This window comes from Vespula vulgaris, chromosome 20 (assembly GCF_905475345.1).
Source record: "Vespula vulgaris chromosome 20, iyVesVulg1.1, whole genome shotgun sequence".
In the NCBI taxonomy this organism is placed as follows: Eukaryota; Metazoa; Arthropoda; class Insecta; order Hymenoptera; family Vespidae; genus Vespula; species Vespula vulgaris.
In genome coordinates this window covers 1,950,001-1,972,967 of record NC_066605.1, presented here as the reverse complement: position 1 = coordinate 1,972,967, position 22,967 = coordinate 1,950,001, and the positions used below count along the sequence as shown (strand labels likewise).

Genomic DNA, 22,967 nt, shown 5'->3' with positions numbered 1-22,967 from the left:
TCTCCTTCTTTAAACTACGATTATTTTAACGGATAATATATATGTGTGTGTGTGGATATATATATATATGTATGTATATATCAGTGAAGTTAATATTCAGGGTGGATGTCAAGAGTAAGGTATCGTTTTTAATTTATTTAATAATTTATGTAACTCGATATTTTTCTTCTTTCGTATTTACAGGAAAATTATACATCATATAAAAATGATAAATACTTTAGACGCATAGTTTGGAATAAATTTCGAAGATTATTATGTATTAATAGTGTAATTATATTAGTATAATATTACTAGTATATCTATACAAATTAATATTAACGTATTAGGACAGGGCTAAGTATGACTGTTATTTAGCAAATCATTAAATACTTCGATTGACAATTTCTCTCAAGGAAATGAAATAAAAATTAAAAAAGAAAAAATATATATATACGCACGCTCACATACACTTTTACGTACATACGAAAAATTTTTACATCGCATTATGAGGGTTCAGAAAAAAAAAGAGGACAATGAAGAAAAAAAGAAAACTTGCTCGATCTTTCGCAAAGAATGGGAAAGAAGTTTCACGTAAGATTTGACACGACTGAGAGGAGGATATAAAAAGAAAAAAAAAAAAAGAAAGAGAAAGAAAAGAGTAGAACAAAAAAAATTGTTCGCTGACCGAAAAGCGCAAGGCCTTCTTCTTTCTTCTCTTTCTTTTTTTATTAACTCGATAGTTCACACCCGTAGGATTCACATTAACGACCTTTATCGAACCTCGTCGTACCTTTCACAGGGGCTCTCTTTTATAGCCTTTGGTCAACGACAAGGACCACATAGATGCGGGTTAACGTTACTCTCGTTGAGTTTTCATCCGAACTTGTTCTTTCTTCACGTTCGACGACGAACTATTTTATCTCGACGTTAAGCGGTTCATCAAGAGAATTTTTACGAGCTTTTCTCAAGTCCGATCGGTGATACTTGGACGTTTTACAACCGATTACATCTATTACGATCATTCACGTGATATAGTCAATGTAAAAGTTTTAAGAATTAATCCACAGAGTCGACCAAAAGTTTCCACTCTCGTAGTTTTATGAGATCTGAAAAAAAGAGAGAGAGAGAGAGAGAGAGAGAGAGAGAGAGAGAGAGAGAGAGAGAGAGAGAGATTAAAAAAAAAAGAAAGAAAGAAAATTATCCTTCGAAAGAAAAGTTTAAAAAGAAAAGAAAAAATAATTGATTTGTAATTAATCACTTAAAAACTTTTGAATAACTCTATACTAGTTTATATGTATCAAGCTTGTTGGTATTGTCGTCAACTATAATACCGACATTGATTAATTAAACATTGTGTTGAGAATTTTTTCTAATTATCTAAATCGTATATGTTCATTAATTATTTAGATAATTCGTAGATCGTAGGATAATGATCGTTTAAATCTTTTATTAAAGTAATACGTCGAACAAGTAACGAACGTACGAATAACAATCGCGAATAATTGAAAGTTTTAAAGCACGATTATATCTTTTTCAATTATTTTCGTAATATGATCGAATCGTTAAAAAAAAAAAAGAAACTAAAGAATTAATCTACTTGTTTGTTAGATATTTTTTCTTTCTTTTCCTTTCCTTTTTCTCTTCAACAATCTCGATCTCAAGCTCATTAATTATTCAGACACTTTATTTCTTTTTCTTTTTCACTTTTATTCGAAGTATAAAAAAAGGAAATAAAACGGAACAAGTTTTATCGAACGCGTCTAATCGGTATTTCATTAATTAATTAATTATAATAAGCGAAGAGAGGAAAAAGAAAATATATCAAGATTTCTTTTTCAATTATCTCGATCTTAATTATTATTACTTATTTAGCTACTTTTATACATGTTTTTTTTCCCCTTGTCGTTGGTAATATAAGACGGATTTGAAGTATTAAAGAAAAAAAGAAAAAAAGAAAAGAAAGTAAGTACTTTTGAGACGAGTTATCGAAGTTGTCGAATAAAAATTTTCTAGTATCGTCAAATATGGTTTTAGAAAGACGATCGAATTCTCTTTCGCAGTAACGTTCCAAGAGGTAGCTTCGAAAGTTTAGCAATATTGGTCTATTCGGCTTCATCCTCGGATTATTGGCCCGTTGTCCTGTAAACCGCCCTCGAGCGGATTCGGTCACCAACTAGATCCGCGGTGATCCGCGCTTCGTATTCAACAACAGTCCAGCCCCAACATGATATCGCTCGTCTCTTGTCTCTCTCTATCTCTCTGTCTCTCTCTGTCTCTGTCTCTCTTTCTGTCTCTCTCTGTCTCTCTCTCTCTCTCTCTCTCTGTACTGTGAAATACATATTCGATATCGTGACTCGTTGTTTGAACAATATTACCATAATCAGATCGGTATATCTATATATATATATGTATGTGTGTGTGTGTCTGTGTACGTCCTTATTTCAAAAATATATATATATATATAATATTATCTCTTCTATAAGAGAGACACATAGAAAGATAAAGAGGAAGAGAGAGAGAGAGAGAACCAATTTGAGATATTTCTTGTGATATATATATATATATATATATATATATATATATATGTATGTATGTATGTATGTATGTCTATATGTCATGGTTATTTTATAAAAATAAAACTAAGAAAATAAAAATGATATTATGATATATTGTATTATTACTTGTTCTTACTAGTATGTATGATAATACTAGTATTATATTAATATTAATTATAAGTGTAACTTGTACTAATACTTCAACTAATCTTATTATTCATATTATATAATTTGTTTATATATACTAAATAAATATATACAGTTTTATATATATATATATATATACATATTTGATTCTTCGCGATAAGTTGGCACACGAACATTTTCTATGTCATACCAAAACGTTACACGTAACATTAGTGAAACGTTGGCGTCCCGCCTGAAGTACCAACTCCAGTTTGAAATATTAGTACCGTAACGTGTGTTCCTTCCGTCGTCTGCGTCGTTTACGTCGCGTTTCAACGGCGTTTCAAAATTTTCCTCTAAATTTTCCTCCCAAATTATGGATATATATCGTGAATACACGTTCACAGACACGTACATACACATCCATACATATACACGTTCGCGATATGCGTTGCCCTTTCCGAAAAATCATTCTGGAAAAAATATATATATATATATATAAATACATACATATATGTATATTTATATATATGTACCACGTACGTGATGTTGGACACTCGTTTTACGTGTAGACATCGAAACCAAACGGCGACATCGGTTCGAATTCAACGAACTTTTATTTCGTATATCGCGTGTAAATGTCTTCTGTAGAAAAACGGGGGTTGAAACAGGATAGGGGATGGGAGGATGATAAAAAGAAGGAAAAAGAAATAGAGAGACATTGAGAAAAAGAGAGAGAGAAAGAATATGGTGACGTGTAATTGCATACATACATATATACGTACGTACATACATATATTATATATATGTATGTATCTATATGTATATAGTGTAACGTCGAACAGGAAATATCTTTGGTTATGGTCATAAAGGAATTTCACGAAGCGACTTTACTAAAGAGGATATTTTCTCTCGATCATTTCGAGTAACATCACTTGGTCAAATTATTGGTTACTTGCTCGTGATCATACCTATCGACTTCCTTTTTTCATTCTTTCATTCATTTCTCTTTTTCTTCTTTTTTTATCTTTCTTTTCTTACGAGGAAATAAACTCGTCCGTGTAAACGCGAACAAGAAATATCCTTGGTTGTAGTCATAAAGGGATTTCACGAAGGAACTTTACGAAAGGGCACATTTTTTTTCTTATCGTTTCGAGTAACGTCACTTGCTCGAATTATTCCCTATTATTAATTATAGTGGTCATATCTGTTAATTTATTTTCTATTTTTTTTCTCTGTTTCTTTTTTTTTTTTTTTTCTTTTCAATTCTTTTTTTTTTCTTTTATTTTTCTCTCGCATTTCTTTTTTCTTCTTTCTTTTCTTTCTTTTGGGGAAATAAACTCGCGTGTGGAACGTGACCGTCGAGACACGAAACCGAAAACGGGAAACGATCCTGAACAGACTACGTGACGTTCGGAAACGTTGACACTCTGCTAACGGATAGCTCGATAAACTTTGAGTCGGTCTTCTCTCTCATCGACACATACTCTATCACTTTCTCTCTCTCTCTCTCTCTCTCTCTTTCTCTCGCTCTGTCTCTGTCTCTCCGTCTCTCTGTCTCCGAATACTCGATCGAGACGACAAACTGCAGTATAGTATACTAGTATCTCTTGGAAATAGACTACGTGCTATGCTTCGGCATTACTAAGTTGAAACATCGAAAGATTTATTTATGTAAATTAAGCGGTATTATTCGTTATGAGAAAAGTATCTTATCTGTTGTTTGATTTTTTCACAAGTTTTTTATATCGATCTTCAAACGATTATTCTGTTTCTTTTTGTTTTGTTTTAATTAATTTATAATTAAATTTTAAAGATTCGTTCAGACAGAATGATTACCTATAATCAAATAATTGATTATGGAGATTATTTTTCTTCTCTTCTTTTTTCTTTTTTCTCATAAAAAAGAAAGGAAAAATAATTATTATATTGAATAATATTCTTTGAATATATATGTATATGTTATTATAAAAAATTATAGAAAAACCAAAATAATTGCATTATCATTTATTGTTGTATTACGAGAAAAGAAAATAATTATAATTTCTTCAAAATTAAAAATAAGTTTTATGAATTAATAAATTTCTGAACAAAGTTTTAAAAAAATAAAAGGGAATATTGTACATTATATATAATGTGCATTTGTATATATATTATATATATATATGTGTGTGTGCATGCGTACTTGCGCGTGTGTGTGTATATGGGTATGTGTTGAAAATAGTAATAAAATGTAAAATTATTTGGCTAGTTATTAGGAACATCAGAGAGACGTTAGTTGCACTTAGTCGAAGTAATTCGGCTATTAATTCTCTTTATTGTAAATCAGAAAAAAGAGCTGGCTAACGCTTGAGCCATTTTGAAAAAAGTAGCAACGTCGTGTCGTTACTTTTTATCATCCTTAAAACTAGCACGGAAGACTATCAAAACCGTAACAACTATCGTAAAGCGTGAGCCTCGAACCATAGAAGAGGATTACTATGAACTGTAATTACCTGCTTTAATCGGAGAAGATGATCGGCGTAACGTTTTTTTAAAAATGCCTCTCTATGAAAAGTCTCCATTTTCTATTTTTTTCTTTTCTTTTCTTTCTTCTTTACGAATTTTAAACGATTGTCATAAAGCATATTTCTTAAAATAATATAAAAATGTATATTCATTTAAATTTAATATATACACCTAATAATAGATCTTTTTTCTGAAAAATTTGAAAAAAATGAACGAAGAATTTTTGAGAAACAATTCGTGTCTTTCTTTTTTTTCATTATTTTTAATAAAGATTATTAATAGATTTACAATAAATTTGTTGAAATTTAAATGGTCGAAAAAGCGGATCGATCTTGGGCATAAAAATTCTTTTTCTCTACTGTTAAAATCGATACTCCAGTAACATTTGTTTAACAGTAAAATCAAATAAAGATAAAAAAAATTTAAAGAAAGATTAAACGTAAAAAATTGATATATAATTCCTCGTGAAAATATCCAAGAAATCTTAAGAACGTAGAAGAAAAAGATTAGTTTATCTAAACTCAAGGTCCAATATTTTACAAGAACAAAGAAATGAATAACATTCAAAATAAACATTATCGTGTTATGAGATGGATCGTAAGAAAAGAAAAAAAAAAGTAAATAATACGTGTTGTACGTAAATGGTTTCTAAAATCCTTGGATATATACTCGTATAATAATGACAATTACATAAACGATCCATGTTATTAGTCATCCGATTCATATTCATTATCAACAAGAGCAAAGTCACAGATAAATCATGTTTCATACTGGCGTATACGTTAGTATCACTTCGACAACCGACTGAGAAGGATCGTTCTTATCTTCGATACATATATCTTACGTACATATATAATAATTCGTCTATAGTTCTTTCAAATGTTCTTTTCGAGAAGAAAGCAAGAAAGAAAGCAGCCAAGCAAGCAAGGAAGAAAGAAAGTCACCATTTATTGTTAATTTACTGTTGGCCGATCAACAATTTTCGTGAGGTTAATTTCTCCTTGGATTTATTTCGTCTTAATTACGATCGATTAATATAATTAAAGTGAATAGAGAAAAAAGATAATCCGAACTAAACGACGCCGGTAAAGTAGCGTTAGTGCGCGTGCGTAGAGTGAAAGAAAAAGAATAGAAAAGGTCGTGAGAAAGAGATAGAAATAGAGAACGAAAGCAAGAGAGAGCGAGAGAAGAGAGAGAGAGAGAGAAAGAAAGAAAGAAAAATTAAACAGTAAATTTATTTTTAGTTTTATATATATATATATATATATATATATATATATATATATATATCCTAAAGACATTTTAAAAGAAACAAAAGCGAGTGTACATTTTCGATAATCCCCACTCTCTTCTTGGCTGACAAACGGTGTATTCTCTATCTTCGTCTATCCCCTACAGTAACGTCATCTATCTATCTATCTTTCCCTCTTTCTCTCTCTCTCTCTCTTTCTCAGACGCACACATACATCCATACATGTCTATATACACACCATATACATACACACAGATACAATCGCACACACGTAGCGGTAGAGAAGAGACAGACGCATATAACCGAACGACACTTCTCGTCGCGATCGTCGGGCGTCGCGTGTGCGAGAGAGTTTACCGCGTGTGTCGTTGGGGGAGGGGGAATATCACCGTGTGTTGAGAGAGTGTGTACTTGTGTGTGAGAGACTGAGTGTTGTGTTTATTGTGTGGTGTTAGTTTACACGGTGTTACTACGTCTATTTTCTAAGTCGTCTATCTCTCTCTCTCTTTCTTTCTGTATGTGTATATGCGTGTATATCCGACTAGAGAAACAACGAATTATTAGAAGAGTATATCGAAGAGTGAACTATTAAATCACTGTAGGAAATTCCAATACGACGATAACGTCGACGACGACGACGACGACGGCGACGACGACGACGGCGGCGACGACGTCAGCGACGACGACGAAACGAGGCAACAAACATGACCGCAGAACACGAGAACGAGACTAGGGTTAGATTGAGAAGGACCAAGAGCGTCACTCATGCCGAGGAAATCCAAAAGGCTGAACAACGCGTTAGAAAATCCCAGCCCGATAAACCGTGAGTATTAGAAAATAAATTGAAAGAATCGAAGAGAGAACAAATATAACACTCTTTATTTTATCCATTCTCGTTCAACTTTGTAACTAAACAGTGCCAAAGAAAATGTACATATAAGAAACGTTTATCTCCCCTCTTCTCTCTCTCTCTCTCTCTCTCTCTCTGTGTGTTAGATAATCGTGAAGCTTGTGATGATGAATACGCACTATCGTCGAACAGATGTTTCACATGATAGAAAGAGAAAGAAAGAGAAAGAGAGAAAGTGAACGAAAGATAGAAAGAGAGAGAGAGAGAGAGAGAGAGAGAGAGAGAGAGAGAGGAGAGAAAAAGAGAGACAGACAGAACGGTAATAAAAAAGAACTTTATTACAACGGGACAGTTGCGAGCTGAATGCGACGACGCGAAATTTTCAAGAGCCCAGACGTGTTCCGTACCGGCACGATTCTCTCTCTTTCTCTGTGTGTCTTCCACTCTGAGAGCAACTGAATGCCTGTGCGCATGCGCTTGATAACGAAGGAGAGAGGGTTATTGAGAATTGGAAAGAGAAAGATATAGCGTTCCTTCTCACTCACTCTTTCTCACTCTCTCATTCACTCCCTCGTTCGTTCTCTCTCGTTCTATTTCACTCTATTTCTATCTCTTTCTCTTTCTCTGTTGCACCATTCATATTTCTCTCTTACTCTGCCGCGTGTCGTAATCGATGCGAACCACTCACTCCCCACTCTTTACCTCTTCTCTCCCCTCCCCCCTCTTCTCTTCTCTTCTCTCTCTCTTTTTCTCTCTCTTTCTCCCTTTCTCCCTCTTTCACATCGTCTTCATCGTTTGACGACGTCACTCCTCCACAGCTCGTTTCGCAAGATCGAGGAGAAATACCTCTTTGCGGTGAAGTTCGACGTTACGTTGGCTAACATAAGCTTGTCCTTCGTTATCTTCCAATAGTTATTTCTACTACGTGGAGAGCTACGTCTCCTCCCTTTTTTTTCTTTTCTAAAATTATTTTTCATTCTTATTGATATAAGAAACCGGTCCCCTTTCTTTTTTTTTTTTTGAGAAAGAATATACCCAAGAGTTTTCGAATATCGATTCTATCCGAGTTATTTTCTTTATTTGGTTTTACTTTATAGTTAGTTACTTTATTTTTATAATTTTGTTTTGTTTTTTTTTTCTGTTTTTAGAGATCATTTCTAACGAATATGTTGCGAGCAATGTGGAATATAATTTTGTTATTATTACGTTTTATATTACATTATATTATATTATGTTATGTTATATTATATTATATTATAACGTTGCTTTTAGGAAATTATTTACAGTCACAGATTAGTATAGGATATGGGCACGTGCGTCGGATAATTTCCAAGATTTTTATCTATTATCTTTTATTTGAATGATTGTTTTTAACGTGAGCATTTAGATTACGAAAATAATCTTTTTTTTTTTTTACAAAATTTCGAGTACACGATTAGAACAGTTGTTAGGATATATGTCGAATATATTCGTATCTTATCTTTTACATATAAATTGCTTTCAACGGGTGTACAGATTACGAAACGTAATAATTTAATTTCATATATATCTTCTACATAAATTCTGACATATTTCATTTTAAAGTTAGACAGATAAACTTATACGTATATATAATACAAACATACATACATATATATACACACACACACACACGAGACTTGATACTTTTGTATGGTTTAATTTTCTTTTATTTATAAATAGCTTTTTGAAAGTGTGTGTGTGTGTCTATATACATATAAATATATGGATATTTCGAACGTTAAGTTTTATTTTATTTTACAACATATTGCAGAATTGATTCTAACGTTGTCAGGGCGATAGAGTATATCAAATATGGAAGACATGTTGCATTGTCTATTCTACTAGTAAATTCGTAACTAGTTAGTATTCCATGCTCTTGTCGAGATGTTTGACCAGGTACTGTCTATTTATATATATATATTATATATATATATATGCATGTATACATACACATATGTATATAGAAATACATATAGAACTACGAACTCTCCTTGCGAATTTAGTCTCGACGGATTTCGCAGTAAACAAAATAGCAATTAGAGGAAGGCTCGTATATTTGTTAATTCATAGCTTCTCGCGTCGTATAATTCATTTATTTAAAATATAATTATGTTTGTTCAAGAGCGATTCTTTTCTATTTCTTTTTTTTTTCTTTTTTATGTATGTCGATAATATATAAAAAAATTAATAAAAGTATAGAAAATAATTGGTTAGTATTATATTGAACGATTTTTTTCCTTTTTTTTCTGTTTTGTTTTTTTTTTTTTTTTTCTTAGTAAAACATGTCATGTCTTTCAGGAATATTAATTATTTTTATCTGAATATACTATAGGATTATTACTAGAATATATTTATTAGGATAGATTTTTTTTTTGATACATCTATCTATCTCTATCTATTTATACATATGTGAAATAATTTTTCTAATCTTATCTCTACGAAGATAAAGATATTACACATTACGTTGATTTATTTCCGATAAATCGGAAAGCATAAAAACATTCTCAAACGTTTGATTAATACGTTTGGTATAAGTTAGAAGGAATATATTACGTATATACATATATACATACATACATACACACAAATAACGTATAATTATTTACGACCTTTATACCGATACTACAGCTTTTTTTTTGTGTATAAAAACATCGTTAGAAACGGAATAAACATTGTTACATTCTAACGTTATATAATTTATCGTACTACATTATATCATTTTTATAATAAAAAGTTGTATTTTTATTCAATTCATTTTTTGCTGAAGTGTGTAATTTTACTTTATCTATTCGTATATATTCTATTCGTATTAATCTTTTATTAACATCGAAAGATAATTTGAAGCGTCCTTGTATTATTTTTTACATTCGTATATATTTCCTATGTGTTAATAAGTCTATTGTAAACATCGATCTATTTAACATCTCTTTCTCTCTCTGTCTGTCTGTCTGTTTATTTATCCGCTGTGTGTCTGTCTTTCTCTCTTTCTCTCTCTCCTTCTCTCAATTGGTAAGCAATACCTATATTAATTAATTACACATCAAACAGTTCGAAATCAACATTCTGATTGGTGAAACGTTCGATTGAGTACTTTTGTTGAAATGAACATGCGATTGGGTATACCGATTTTCGTTAAAAAGGAATTTAAATAAATTATCAATACGTGTCAACAGAGAAAAACAGAGAGAGAGAGAGAGAGAGAGAGAGAGAGAGAGAGAGAGAGAGAGAGAGAGAGAGAGAGAGAGAGAGAGAGAGAGAGAGAGAGAGAGTGAATAAATTTTAATAAAAATTCATTAAATGATAATCATCGTCGGATTTATTTTTTCTATTGAAAATAATTTTTTTTTATAGAACTTAACATATATTTACATAGATTTGCATTATCATTTATTAATTCAACGGAAATTGCTTTCATAGAAATTACATCGATATTCCGATTACATACGACGTATTAGAATTCATTATCTTTTGTATTACGTCGTATTAAAAAAGGTCAATGTTTATAAGACAATGAACGTTCGATCGATGTGAATTATCTTTAGTAATCAAATACGATGACGACGTGTTCTTGTTTTATTCGAAAATCGATTTATCGTAAAAGTCAAATATAGTCGATGCTTGTTTCTACAGGATGTGCCAAAAGTTTTTAGATGATTTTAACAATGAATTAATACTTTTCGTACATCATTTAGAATTGCAATTAAGATCGTAATTTTTACTACAATCCAAGTTATATAGTTTTGCAATTCGAATAAGAAAGAGAAAGCAAAATTAATATCAATTGAGATAACGTAATTAAAATTGTTTAAGAACTTTTGATCGGTTTAGAAACTTTCTGATCTACCCTATATAACAGAATATACCAATATATATATATATATATATATATATATATATATATATATATATATGAAATCGAATAGAGAAGATCAAGATTTATAAGACAACAAATTTTCGATCGTTCGAATGTCTGCTAGTAATTAAATACGACGATGTACTTAATTAGTTCGACGACCTTACGAGTCGATTCTTCTCGTCTCCATGACGGTATTATAGTACCCTTATCTCGACTGCTTCTAAAACTGCTGACGAGTTCTGAATCCCATGAGCACACTTTTTCTCTTTGCATTTATCGTTAATTAAAATGTTAATTCGAGTGACGCGACAAAGGAGATCTTTTATCGAACACGGTCTTTCTTTTTTCTTTTCCTTTTCCTTTTTCTTTTTTTTTTTTCACGAATTATTTATTATTTTCTCCAAAAACATAGGGAAAGGGAGAGAAAGAGAAAAGAAAATGTTTATGTAATAAAAAATATATATTAATTATGCTTCTGAGTTTGAATAATTTTCTTTTCTACGAAGTTCCTTTTTTTTTCTTCTTTTTCTTTTCCCTCCATCATAATTTTCTGTACGATCAACGGCATATAATCAGACATGCAAATTTATTAACGCCGCGAATCGATTAATCGGTAGAGAGCTTCTTTTTTTCTACTTCTTCTTTTTTTTTCTTTCGTTAGTTTCTTTTTTTTTTTCTTTTTTCTTTTCCTCTTTTTTCTTTTCACTAGCTACCGCGCGCATATTAAACGGAGTTAAGTACCAGGGAATATGTTGATCGGTGATCGCAGCTGCAATATTTTTTCGCTGAATGTGCACATTTTCGTAATTGAAAGAGAAAGAGGGAGAGAGAGAGAGAGAGAGAGGGAGAGTTAATTAAAGAACCATATTATTCGTACGGGACTTATTGATAACACAATAATAGCTCATTATATGTATGCATTAATAAAATAAATTTGTAAAGACCTTTGGCACGTTTGTATCGAGAAAAATAAAATCTGTTATCGTATATATATTTTTGATAAATAGTGATAGAAACAATTCATTTATACGATCTACTATATATACAGTTCAAAGATCATTTCATAGATGATATTTAAAGATTATCCTTTCACATCGACGAACAATCGAAAATTGTACAATATGTTAAACGATTTATTGATTTTCAATTTTTATTTCTTTTATTTCTTTATTTCTTTTTTTGTATTACTATTTATTTTTTACTTTTCAATGTAGCCTGTTAATAATAATAATAAGAACTCGAGTTTATTAAAGTATAAGATTATCTTTGTTGCTCGAACGATTAATTTTATTTCTGATTGTCGTTTCATTTGATAAATAATTATTGGATTATATTATAAAGAATTATTTTATAAAAATATATTATGAAAAAATATATATATATGTAAATTAATATTTTAGTATTGATTTCGTTTTTAATTTCATTTATATTATAGTACATGTAAATTAAAAAAAAAAGTATATAATTCTTCATTTATATTTCTCAATTTAGGTTCATTAATTAATAATATTAATTCGAGTAAATACAAAATTGGACTTTCAACTTATTCTTATAGCTTATTATCATATACGAAGATTATTTATATATCTACTTATCATTCCTTTACATGACTAAAAATCATATCATTTGTTAGCTCGATTTTACTTATCGATCGATATAAATGGTTCAAAGATTAATTTAATATCTATCATCTTATTCCATAAAAATAATTTGAAATTTATGCCGACAAGCTTTGAATTCTTCGTTCTTTCGTTTCTACTTTTTCAATATCATCTTTCATCAATAATAATAATAATAATAATAATAATAATATATTATAATATAAATTCGAATCTCGTTAAAAAAGACAAAAAGAAAAAAAAATAAAGAAGAAGAAGACAGAAAGCAAGAAAAAGAAAAAGAGATTACCCCATTCTTACTTCAAACATATTCCTCGATATATACTTACTCGCACGTGCATTAATCTTTTGATAATATAATCTGTAAAGATAGAACGCATTCAATTCACTTTCTAAGGGTAATTGGCGTAAAGTTGCAAAGCCTTATTCGACTTGTACTTGTACTTGTTTCTTTCTTCTTAACAAAATGGGACCCTTTTGCTTTATTACAAAGAGATAGAGAAAAAGAGAGAGAAAGAAACAGTAAAATCTCAGCTCCCTCTGACATGGCATAATGACCTGCAAACAAGAGATTCTTACTCTTTGGAATGGTACATCTTTCTATCTGTAGATCCACCCTCTTTCTTTTCCCCTCTCTCTCTCTCTCTCTCTCACTCAGTTTTTTTTGCTCTCTCTCTATTTGTCTGTCTGTCTCTCTTTCCATCTTCGCACCCCTCTAGACGTTTTCTTACTCATGGATCGCCCTTTTATACGACTAAATCAGAAAGAGATAGACAGAGAGTTACGGATAAAGATAGGTAGAGAAAGACAGAGATAAAAAAAGGGGAGAAGAGAGAGAGAGAGAGAGAGAGAGAGAGTCATCTTTATATCTATCCTTCTCTGTCTCTTAAGCAAACGAACATTACATTTACTCGTCCCATGTTTGTCGAGCACTTCTTGTTTTCGCCAACTTCGCAATTAGATGCGAGCTTGTTCTCTCTTTTAGGAGAAAAGATAGATAGATAGATAGTTAGATAGATAGATAGGTAGATAGATAGATAGATAGATAGATAGATAGATAGATAGATAGATAGTTACCAGAAGACGATCATGAGGAAACGAGAGATTACGGATTCACTTACTTAGTTACTTTTACCTAGTTAGTTTACTTAGATTTCCGACGATTCATCGATTTTCTCCCTCTCCCCCTCTCTCTCTTACTTTTTCCCCTTCTCCCTTCCCCGAAAACCGATTCGTTAATTCATTTCTCTAACTTCTACATCGCTTTCCTACTAATTGTTTAGTTCTTTACTTGTTCAAATCGAAAGATTATTTACTCTGTCCTTATTTACTTCGACTAGTTGAGCTGTTTCTCTTTCTTCTTCTTCTTCTTCTTCTTCTTTCTCTTTTTCTTATTCTTATTTTTATCCTTCCTTTTCGTCTTTTTCGCGAAAATTTGATTCTTTCTTTCTTTCTTTTTTTTTCCTTTTTTTTTTTCACGAGAAATACAGATTGGTTTCAAAAGTTCTCAGGGTCTCGTAGTTCTACAATTTGCAAAGTAATTAAAAGGAAAAGAGAATTAATGAGAATTCAAATATTAATTTCGAAAAAGAATAATCGAGATATTTTTTTTTAAGGTCACCTAAGAGAATCTTTTAGATCTCTTGAGTATGGTCATCGATGATATTGTAATCAATCTTATTTAAGTACTTCGACGACTTATCGATCATTCTACTTTTCTTTTCTTTTTTCTTTAATACTCTCGAATGTTTTTTATTCATATATGGAAATATTAATTAATCGTTAAATATTTGCAATTATTTGAATATATCTAATAGCGATTTTTCATTCAGGAAAAAAGTTATGAATGGTCGAGTAGTCCCGTAGAATACGTATGTACATACGTGCACCATAAGCGAGGATGATTATGTACCCATCGACATTGTCACTCGACGATATAGATCTACATATCTATCCATATATATACACATACACATATATATATATCTAGATATACATATATATATATATACCCTCGCGAGATCGTTAATTTCCAATTAATTTTAATTGCTCGATTTCCATGCGAAAGCTGCCCGGTAGAATTTTCATTAAACGATTAGCACGTCGCGTACTCGATGCAATTAGCTTTGGAGTTTTCTTTTTTCACGCTGAATTACCGGACCACCTTCCCCCTTCACCACCCCATAGATATGCACACACACACACACACACACACACATATATTACGTGTGCACACATTCGTAGAAATTTCGTTCCTAAATTTTTATAATTTCTTCTTTTTTTTTTCGATCGTTCTTTTGGTTTTTTTTCTTCTTTATATATATATTTTTTTTCACTTTTTCTTTTTTCGTTTTTTTTCTTCTTTCTTCGCGATGATATCGCGATGTTAATAATATTCGACAAAGCGTTTGCTATATCCCGTGGCTTGGACGATCATTGGAAATCTATAGTTGAATAACGAGCATTCCGTGGCTTCAACCGCGACGTCCAATTTTTTTCTTTTTCTTTTTTTTCGAACCGATTTAATGACTATCGTACATATATACATACATACATACATACACACATATATATGTATATATATAATTTTTCCTTTTTTTTCTAACATTTACGTATCTATGTATTTCTAGAATCACTCAACGTGCTATATATATACACATACATACACACACACATATATATATATATATACACGTGCTACGTTTCTCGAACCATTTCTATTCGCTAGGGTAGGGTCGATCCATATTGCAGCAATATTTTAGAGACGAACGAGCTCGTTGAAGTGCAACGCTTGGTGGATATTCAAATCGGTAGCTAATAACTCTCTGGACTATGTTTTATGCGGGAGTAGAGCAAGCGAAATATATAGGGAAGAGTAGTACGGAGATATCCCTTTTATCCTGATCTTTTCTACTTCTTTGTATCTCTTAGTATATACAGGGTGATACGGAGAAATAGTCGAACTTTTAAATATCTTTCTTAATCTTTACGATACAAACTATAATCTCGAAAGTTATCTCGTTCGCTTGGTATTTTTGTCATACTCTGTGATAATAAACGTTTATATTTATGCATTTATACTTATACGTTTAAAAGAAGGTGAATACGAGGAAAAGGTGAAAAGAAGAAATAAAATAACAAATAATAAAAAAAATAACATGATCATGAAAATTTAGAGAGATAAACGTTTCATCGATCAGGAGATTTGTCAATTAGGATCGAACAATTTTTTCTTGTTTCGTTTCAAGTAAAATAGAAATACTTCAGATAGTTCAATCACCCTGTATAAATATATACAAATATATATATATATATGTATATATTCAGATGAATGCAAATAATCGTTCATTTGTATCGTGATATTGAAGAAGTCTATAGATTTTGTTCCCAGATTTTAATTTTCTTTCTACTACTAGCAAATACCATCTATACCTCTCGTATCATCTCACACACATATACACACACACATACACACATACACGTATCCAAAGTAACTTGTTCGAGACTCTAACATAAAAGCATGTCGTTTGAAGGAGATAAAAAATACTATTATCAACAACTTTTCGTGTTCGTATTCGATATATCGATTGCAATATCGCGACATCACAGAAAACACTTAATAAAGGACGACTCTACTTTTTCCTGTCGATAGCTATGAAATTTTTATTTCTTTTTTATTTTTCTTTTTTATTTTTTTGTATTTTTTTTCTATACCTTTTTTTTCTTTTTTTGGCCATCTCCGTTATCAGCCGGTTACGTCATATAGGTATATGTACTCGTATCTCTCTCTCTCTCTCTCTATCTCTCTCTCTCTCGCGAGAAAAAGAATAAACTGACTACCAGTAGAGTTGGTTAGCTCTACTATTTCGCGTTCTATACTCTCATACTACTACCACCATCACCACCAACACTACTACACTTCTATTATTACTATTACTACTACTACTGTTACTACTTTTTCTTTTTTCTTTTTTTGCATTTTGCCGAGTTCGACGCGAAAAACTTTTTAATCTCTTCGCGTGAGAATCGAAAGCTTCGCGATGTCGTCCTGCTGAGCATCCATGTTCCTAAAGCTTTCGCCTTCAAAACGGATGAGGATTAACGGTATTGTGTCGACATTTATTCTCTCTCTTTCTCTCTCTCTCTCTTTTTCTCATTCTCAATCTCTCAATCTTTCAGTTTCTCTCAGGCTCCTCTCATTCTTTTTCTTTTCCTTATCTAAAGATCATAGTAATAGTAATAGCGATAGTAATACTCACTAGTACCAATACTACTAGTAGTAATAGTAGTAGATTGTAATAGTAGATACTCGTGAACGAAATCAGGTGAAAGAACAATGGTGGACGATTACGTTGGCGGAAATGGCCGAGCGAAAGAGAAGCGTTTGGATTTCGCGTACCGTTTTCTCTACCACCCTTTCTCCTTCCTTTTGATCCCCTCACCCTTTTCGCATCGAAGAAGAAGAAAAGCGCGTTTCTTGCGAGAGACAGCAGAAGCAGCAGTAGCAGCAGTAGCAGTAGCAGTAGCAGTAGCAGCAGCCGGTGTCGTTCCCGTTTCAACCACGATCCGATCGTCGAAAACGTATTGAAAAGTGATTCCAGCAAAAATCTCTCGTAAGCCGCTTATCACGTTCCGATAATGGCTCTTCTCTAACCCAACTCTTTCTCTCTCTCTCTCTCTTTCTCTTTCTCTCTTTCTCTTTCTCTTTCTCTTTATCTATCTATCTATCTATCTATCTGTCATTCCGTCTCTCTCTTCTCTCTTATACCGTTTTACTCGGAGAAAAGAGATACACTACTGATTTTTCTCCTCTTTTTCTCCTTTTCGATTTTTTTTTCTTTTCTTTTCTTTTCTTTTCTTTCCTTTTTTTTTTTTTAATCTTGGATATATCTTCATACTTTCTTTCTCAAATTATTTGATATCTTCGAAAGGGATGTACGTGTGTATATTTTTATATACGTGTATGGTCGTGATATATATAGAATTCTTTTTGGAAAGAAATTACTTGAAAGTGAGGTGGAGAGAGAGAGAGAGAGAGAGACAGAATTTGTATTTAATTTAGAATTATATTTTTCGTTTAAGAAATTCAATTAGAATTTTAATTCGAATTTTTAAATATAATTCTGCATTTTAAATATATTACACTGCGCGTATGCATTATTAATAAATTAAAAAAATTACATAGTTTATGTACGATGTACGCATGTAAATACATTTTTATACTTTATACTTTCTCTCTCTCTCTCTCTTTCGTTTCTTTTTCTATTTATACGTATTTCGATTTATAAAGTCGATGATTTTCTTTACAAGTTCCTTCGCGTAAACTTTCCTTTCTAATTATTTTCCTCCTTTCTTTTTATCTATAAACTATCGAGAAATGTCGTTCGAGTGTATTCGAAAAAAGCTTTCGAGGTAATAAAGCTTTCTTATAGTATCTGATAGCTTATGTCGGAATATAATATCAACACTTCCAATTACATACTCAGTTTCGCCTCGGAAAGCGAGAAGTCAAGGAAACGGGAAATTTACGGCGACCGCGATAAAGTGGTGGGAGGAAGGATGAGGGGGAGGGGGTGGAGGTTGAGACGGGGGTAAGGGGTTTTTCGCGTATTGTTCAAAAGACGTGGAATGAAGTATGGAAGGTGGTAGTGAGGGGAGCGATGAAGAAAGAAGAAGAAGAAGAAAAAACAACAAGAACAACAAAAAAACAAGAGAGAGAGAGAGAGAGAGAGAGAGAGAGAGAGAGAGAGAGAGAGAAAATGGAATATAGTATTCAACGATGCGCGTTACGATTCATGCAACTTTAAATTAACTTTTTTGACATTTACGTGGTTTTATATATGTATATATAAAGTGTGTGTATGTGTGTCTGTGTATATATATATATATATATATTTATATTTATATATGTATATTTTTTCTTTTCCCTTGAGTAAATATCGAGCTCCTTCTCTTAGCTTTTCTTTTAGACGACTTTGAAAATTCTTGAGAATCCAATTGAGCATAGATATTTAAGTAGATATATATATATATATATATATATATATATATATATATATATATACTTATGTGATAAAGAACGGTAGATGCTACTCTGTAGAAATGGAATCTTCAATCCAATGGATTAAAAAAAAAAATAGAAGATACTGATTATTGGACTTCGTCTTTTTTTTTTTATTTACAAATGTTATCGAATTTAAGAAAAACAAAAAGGAAAATGAATAATTTTTCATCTAAAGAAACTAAATTTTTTTTAATGCGAGAGTTTTTTAAAACGACAACGACGATAAGAACATAACGACAATAATGATATAAAAATAGGAGAAAGAGGAAGGAGAGAAGAACAAAAAAGAAAGAGGATGCAGACGAATCTTAAGAACGATCCAATATAAGAGAAAATCTAATCTATCTAACTAACGACAATTGATGATCGATCGATAAGAAAAGTTAGAAAAGTAGGTTTGATGTGAGGTGAATGAACAAAAGGGTGGAGCTTGAAAATACCCTTTAATTTTCTCTTCCTGAATCATTCAGTATATTCTTTCGCTGTCGGACCTCATCTTTTAACCACAGCTAGTCTTCATTCTATTTCCTTCGATTCGTAGATAAAATAGAGAAAGAGAGAAGGAGAAAGAGATAGGTATAGATAGAGTGAGAAACAGAGAGAGAGAGAGAGAGGGAGGAAGAGAGTGAAAGAGAGAGAAAGATAGATAGAGATATAAATAGATAGAGTAAGAAATAGAGAGAGAGAGAGAGAGAGAGAGAGAGAGAGAGATAGAAGGTAAGAGAGAGGTAGCCTCATTACACGAGGTAATATATGTATATCCGTCAACCGTTTAAATATTCACGAGGTTTCCGGTGTCAGGAAGATTCGTGAGTAAGATACGAAGGTATTTTCTTCCATTTCGTTCTACACCAGCCTCTTTTCTTATCCTCCTCTCCTTCCTTTCTTAGTTCTGTCTCTCCATCCCTTCTCCAGAGCTTCTCTATATCTTTCTCTTTCTTTCGCCTTGTCTATCCTTATACGTTCCAAACCATTCTCTTTTCCATGGTTCCCTTTCTTGCTTTTGAAAGTGAGTGTATATGTGTTTGTATGCGTAAGAGAGATAGAGAGAGAGAGAGAGAGAGATTGAGTGAGTAAGAGATAGAAGACGAGTGGTACTTCCTTTTGTAAGGGCAGTTTCGAGCTACCCCTCACCGACCGATCCGGAAACAAAAGATTTGGCACCTTTATCTTTTACGAGGGACGTTGCTATGCTACTGCTTTGGATTCGCTATAACGGGTGCCACCGGAGTAAACGATTGTTAAACCGTGTGTACAGGAGAGAGAGAGAGAGAGAGAGAGAGAGAGAGAGAGAGAGAGAGAGAGAGAGAGAGAGAGAGAGAGAGAGAGAGTAAGGAAAAGAGAGAAAGGAAGGGGAGAATCGTTTCGTGTTCCAAAATGGCTATTTCGCCGTGCCATTTGCTTCGTGGAATTTCTATTGACGAACAGACGCTCGCGTCTCTGGCATCTTTTCAATCTCTTTCGAGAAGTAAATGGGAGAAACCACCGTCGTACGCCTTGTTCGAATTTTTTTTTTCCTTTCTGTTTCTTTTTCTTTTTTCTTCTCTTTTCTTTTTCCTTTTCTTTTCCTTTTTTTTTCCTTTTTTTTGTGTCTTTCTTTATATTGTGTGTGTGTGTGTGTGTGTATGTGTATATAATATATATGTATAAATAGATTTAAAATTATATTAATTAAAAATTTTATCTAATATAAATATTAGAATGAATTATTAAAGTAAATAAATGAATATATACGCGCATATATACGTATATATTTATTTTTTTATTTTCACTTTCACAATAACGTGATCGTCATAAAGCGAATATATTTTTATTATCATAGATATTCCTCGTAGTATACTTGCGTCAATACATGCACATATAAATGTCTCTATGTATACGTACGCGTTAGAAAGAAAGATTACTTCGGGGAAGTAACAACATTTCACTTTTTTTCCTTTTATTCCTTTTTTATTTTTATTTTTTTTTTTTTTTGATTTTATGTGAAAGTTAAAAAATCGATTTTGTTGTTTCGATGACACCAATATCTCTTGTCGTGTTTTTCTCTTTTTTTTTTCGCTTTTTTCTGGCCCCTCTTCTTTCCTTTTTTTTTTTTCTAACACCCGTTCGACGATATGAAGCATCCACGAGGAAAAAAAAATTTCCCGCGATGAACGAGGGGGTGGTGAAGAGAGGTTGGGTGAGAAGGATGGAAGGGGGGAGGGCGGACGTTTGAATAGTAATGCAATCTCGTAGTATGCTTCCATAATTATATAAAAACATTGTTCGCCGTTTCTGTTGCCTCTCGCTTCGATGGTAGAAAAACGCAATTCGTTCTTTATTTCGTTTCGTTCGATCCATCGATATCGTTCCCATCGTATCCCGACGCGAGAAGAGATGAACACAGAGAGAGAGAGAGAGAGAGAGAGAGAGAGAGAGTGAATGAGTGAATGAAAGAGAAAGAGACAGATAGATAGACAGACAGATAGATAGACAGGTAGAAAGAGAGAGATAGAGACAGGAGAGAGAATTTTTTTCCTGTCACTTTGATAGGAAAAACGGCGATGGTGACGTTTTCAGAATCGACGATCGACGTTGACAAGAGATCCTTTTTTTCTTTTTCTTTTCTTTTTCTTCTTTTTTTTTATGATTTGTTATTATCTATTGGAAACAATGCGAATATCCTATCGTTTGAAATTACTTGAATCTTTTGATAGGATTTTTATGATTCCTTTCCTTTTTTTTTTCGTCCTTCTCCGTCTCTATCTCTTTACTTCTTTTTTTTATCCTCGTATATTTGCTGCATTCGTTATCACATTAGGATCAATTCGAGGGAAAAAGTTGAACTTTCGTCGATCGACGTGTTAAGTCTACTGTGTGACACGTTTGTGTTATTTCGAGATCATACATTTATTCGTATATTTGTAATTATTTTTCTTTGATCTTTTTTCTTTTTTGTTTTTTTCTTTTAATTTTTTAATTTCGCTGAAATTAGTTTCGTTAGTTGCATATATGTATCACAGTGTTCGTTCATATTTCAAAAAGTTAATTTTCGCTAATTATAAGTTATGTTTAGCGTAATATGACTGTAATATATAAGGGTAATATAATATAATTATACAATAAGTATGTAATACAATTATACAGTATGGTATATTATTATAACTGTATATATTATAATTATTTTAATATAAGTTATTCTATAAGTTGATATTAGATATTAGTTTATAGAATACTAGTTTACATTGCGTTATATAATATTTTTAGTAAACGCAACAATAAATGTATAAAATTATATAATATACACATATATATATGATCATATGATCGAGATCATATAATTTTTTATCAGAAACACAATTTGACTGTCTTAAATCATATCTCTTTATTTTTAATTTATTTAATTTACTTATACTAAATAAAATAACCAACAATATATTTTTTACAACACGATTTAATAATATCAAATCTTCATTAATTTTAAATATTTTCAAATAACTAAGAAATTTTCTTAAATATTTAATCCTTAAGTTAATTCTTCGTTTCTCTTGTCAAAGATTAGAAAAGAGAAAAAGTAATTTAGAAAAAATAGGTATAGTAACAATAGTGATATCAATTAGATCAAAGTGTCAGCTGTTTATCTTGCGTTAGAAACTCTTTCTCTCTCTCTCTCTTTCTCTTTTTAGTCGTGTTCAAAGTTTCACTTTCGTTATTTATTTTTCTTTCTTGTTGAGGCCACCATGTTTGTAATACGATCCTTAGCAAAAAGCTGTCCGAGGAAGTTGTTCGAAGGAGAAGCGACAAGAAAACGGAACGATGGCCGTCAGGAAGAAAATGTCTGGTATGTTTCAGGTTTGAGGAACAAACAGTGGACAAGTTAGTTCTTGATCTTCTTGCTTCTTCGTTCTGAGATTCGTTTGTCTTATACCTGGACCACATCCACAAACATCATTAACCACTATCACCACCACCATCACCACCAACATCACCACCACATCGTCATCATCATTACGTTTCTACTTAATACTTTGACAAGACATTTCTCCGTTGTTTCTCTTCGTTGTTTCAATTCGAATAAGAAGTTCGTCGAATTAATCTGAATGAAATAGAAATGAGAGTACTTGGATAAAAACAGACAAAGGATTAATTCGTATTTTT

General features: G+C 31.7%; 1 protein-coding gene across 7 annotated transcripts in view; it reads left to right on the top strand.

The window, feature by feature from the left end:
• Positions 1-22,967, top strand: part of LOC127071053 (diacylglycerol O-acyltransferase 1) — a 135,621-nt gene that overhangs the window by 8,887 nt on the left and 103,767 nt on the right. The window contains exons 1-2 of one of the 7 annotated variants that reach the window (XM_051009864.1): positions 5,945-6,157; positions 7,023-7,243. In XM_051009864.1, the coding sequence (XP_050865821.1) occupies positions 7,125-7,243 (119 nt within the window). In that variant the 5' untranslated portion in view covers positions 5,945-6,157; positions 7,023-7,124. Of the gene's footprint in view, positions 1-5,943; positions 6,158-6,622; positions 7,244-16,631; positions 17,380-22,967 lie in introns of those variants that run through there. The other 6 variants (XM_051009866.1, XM_051009867.1, XM_051009868.1 and 3 more) reach the window with 6 other exon arrangements.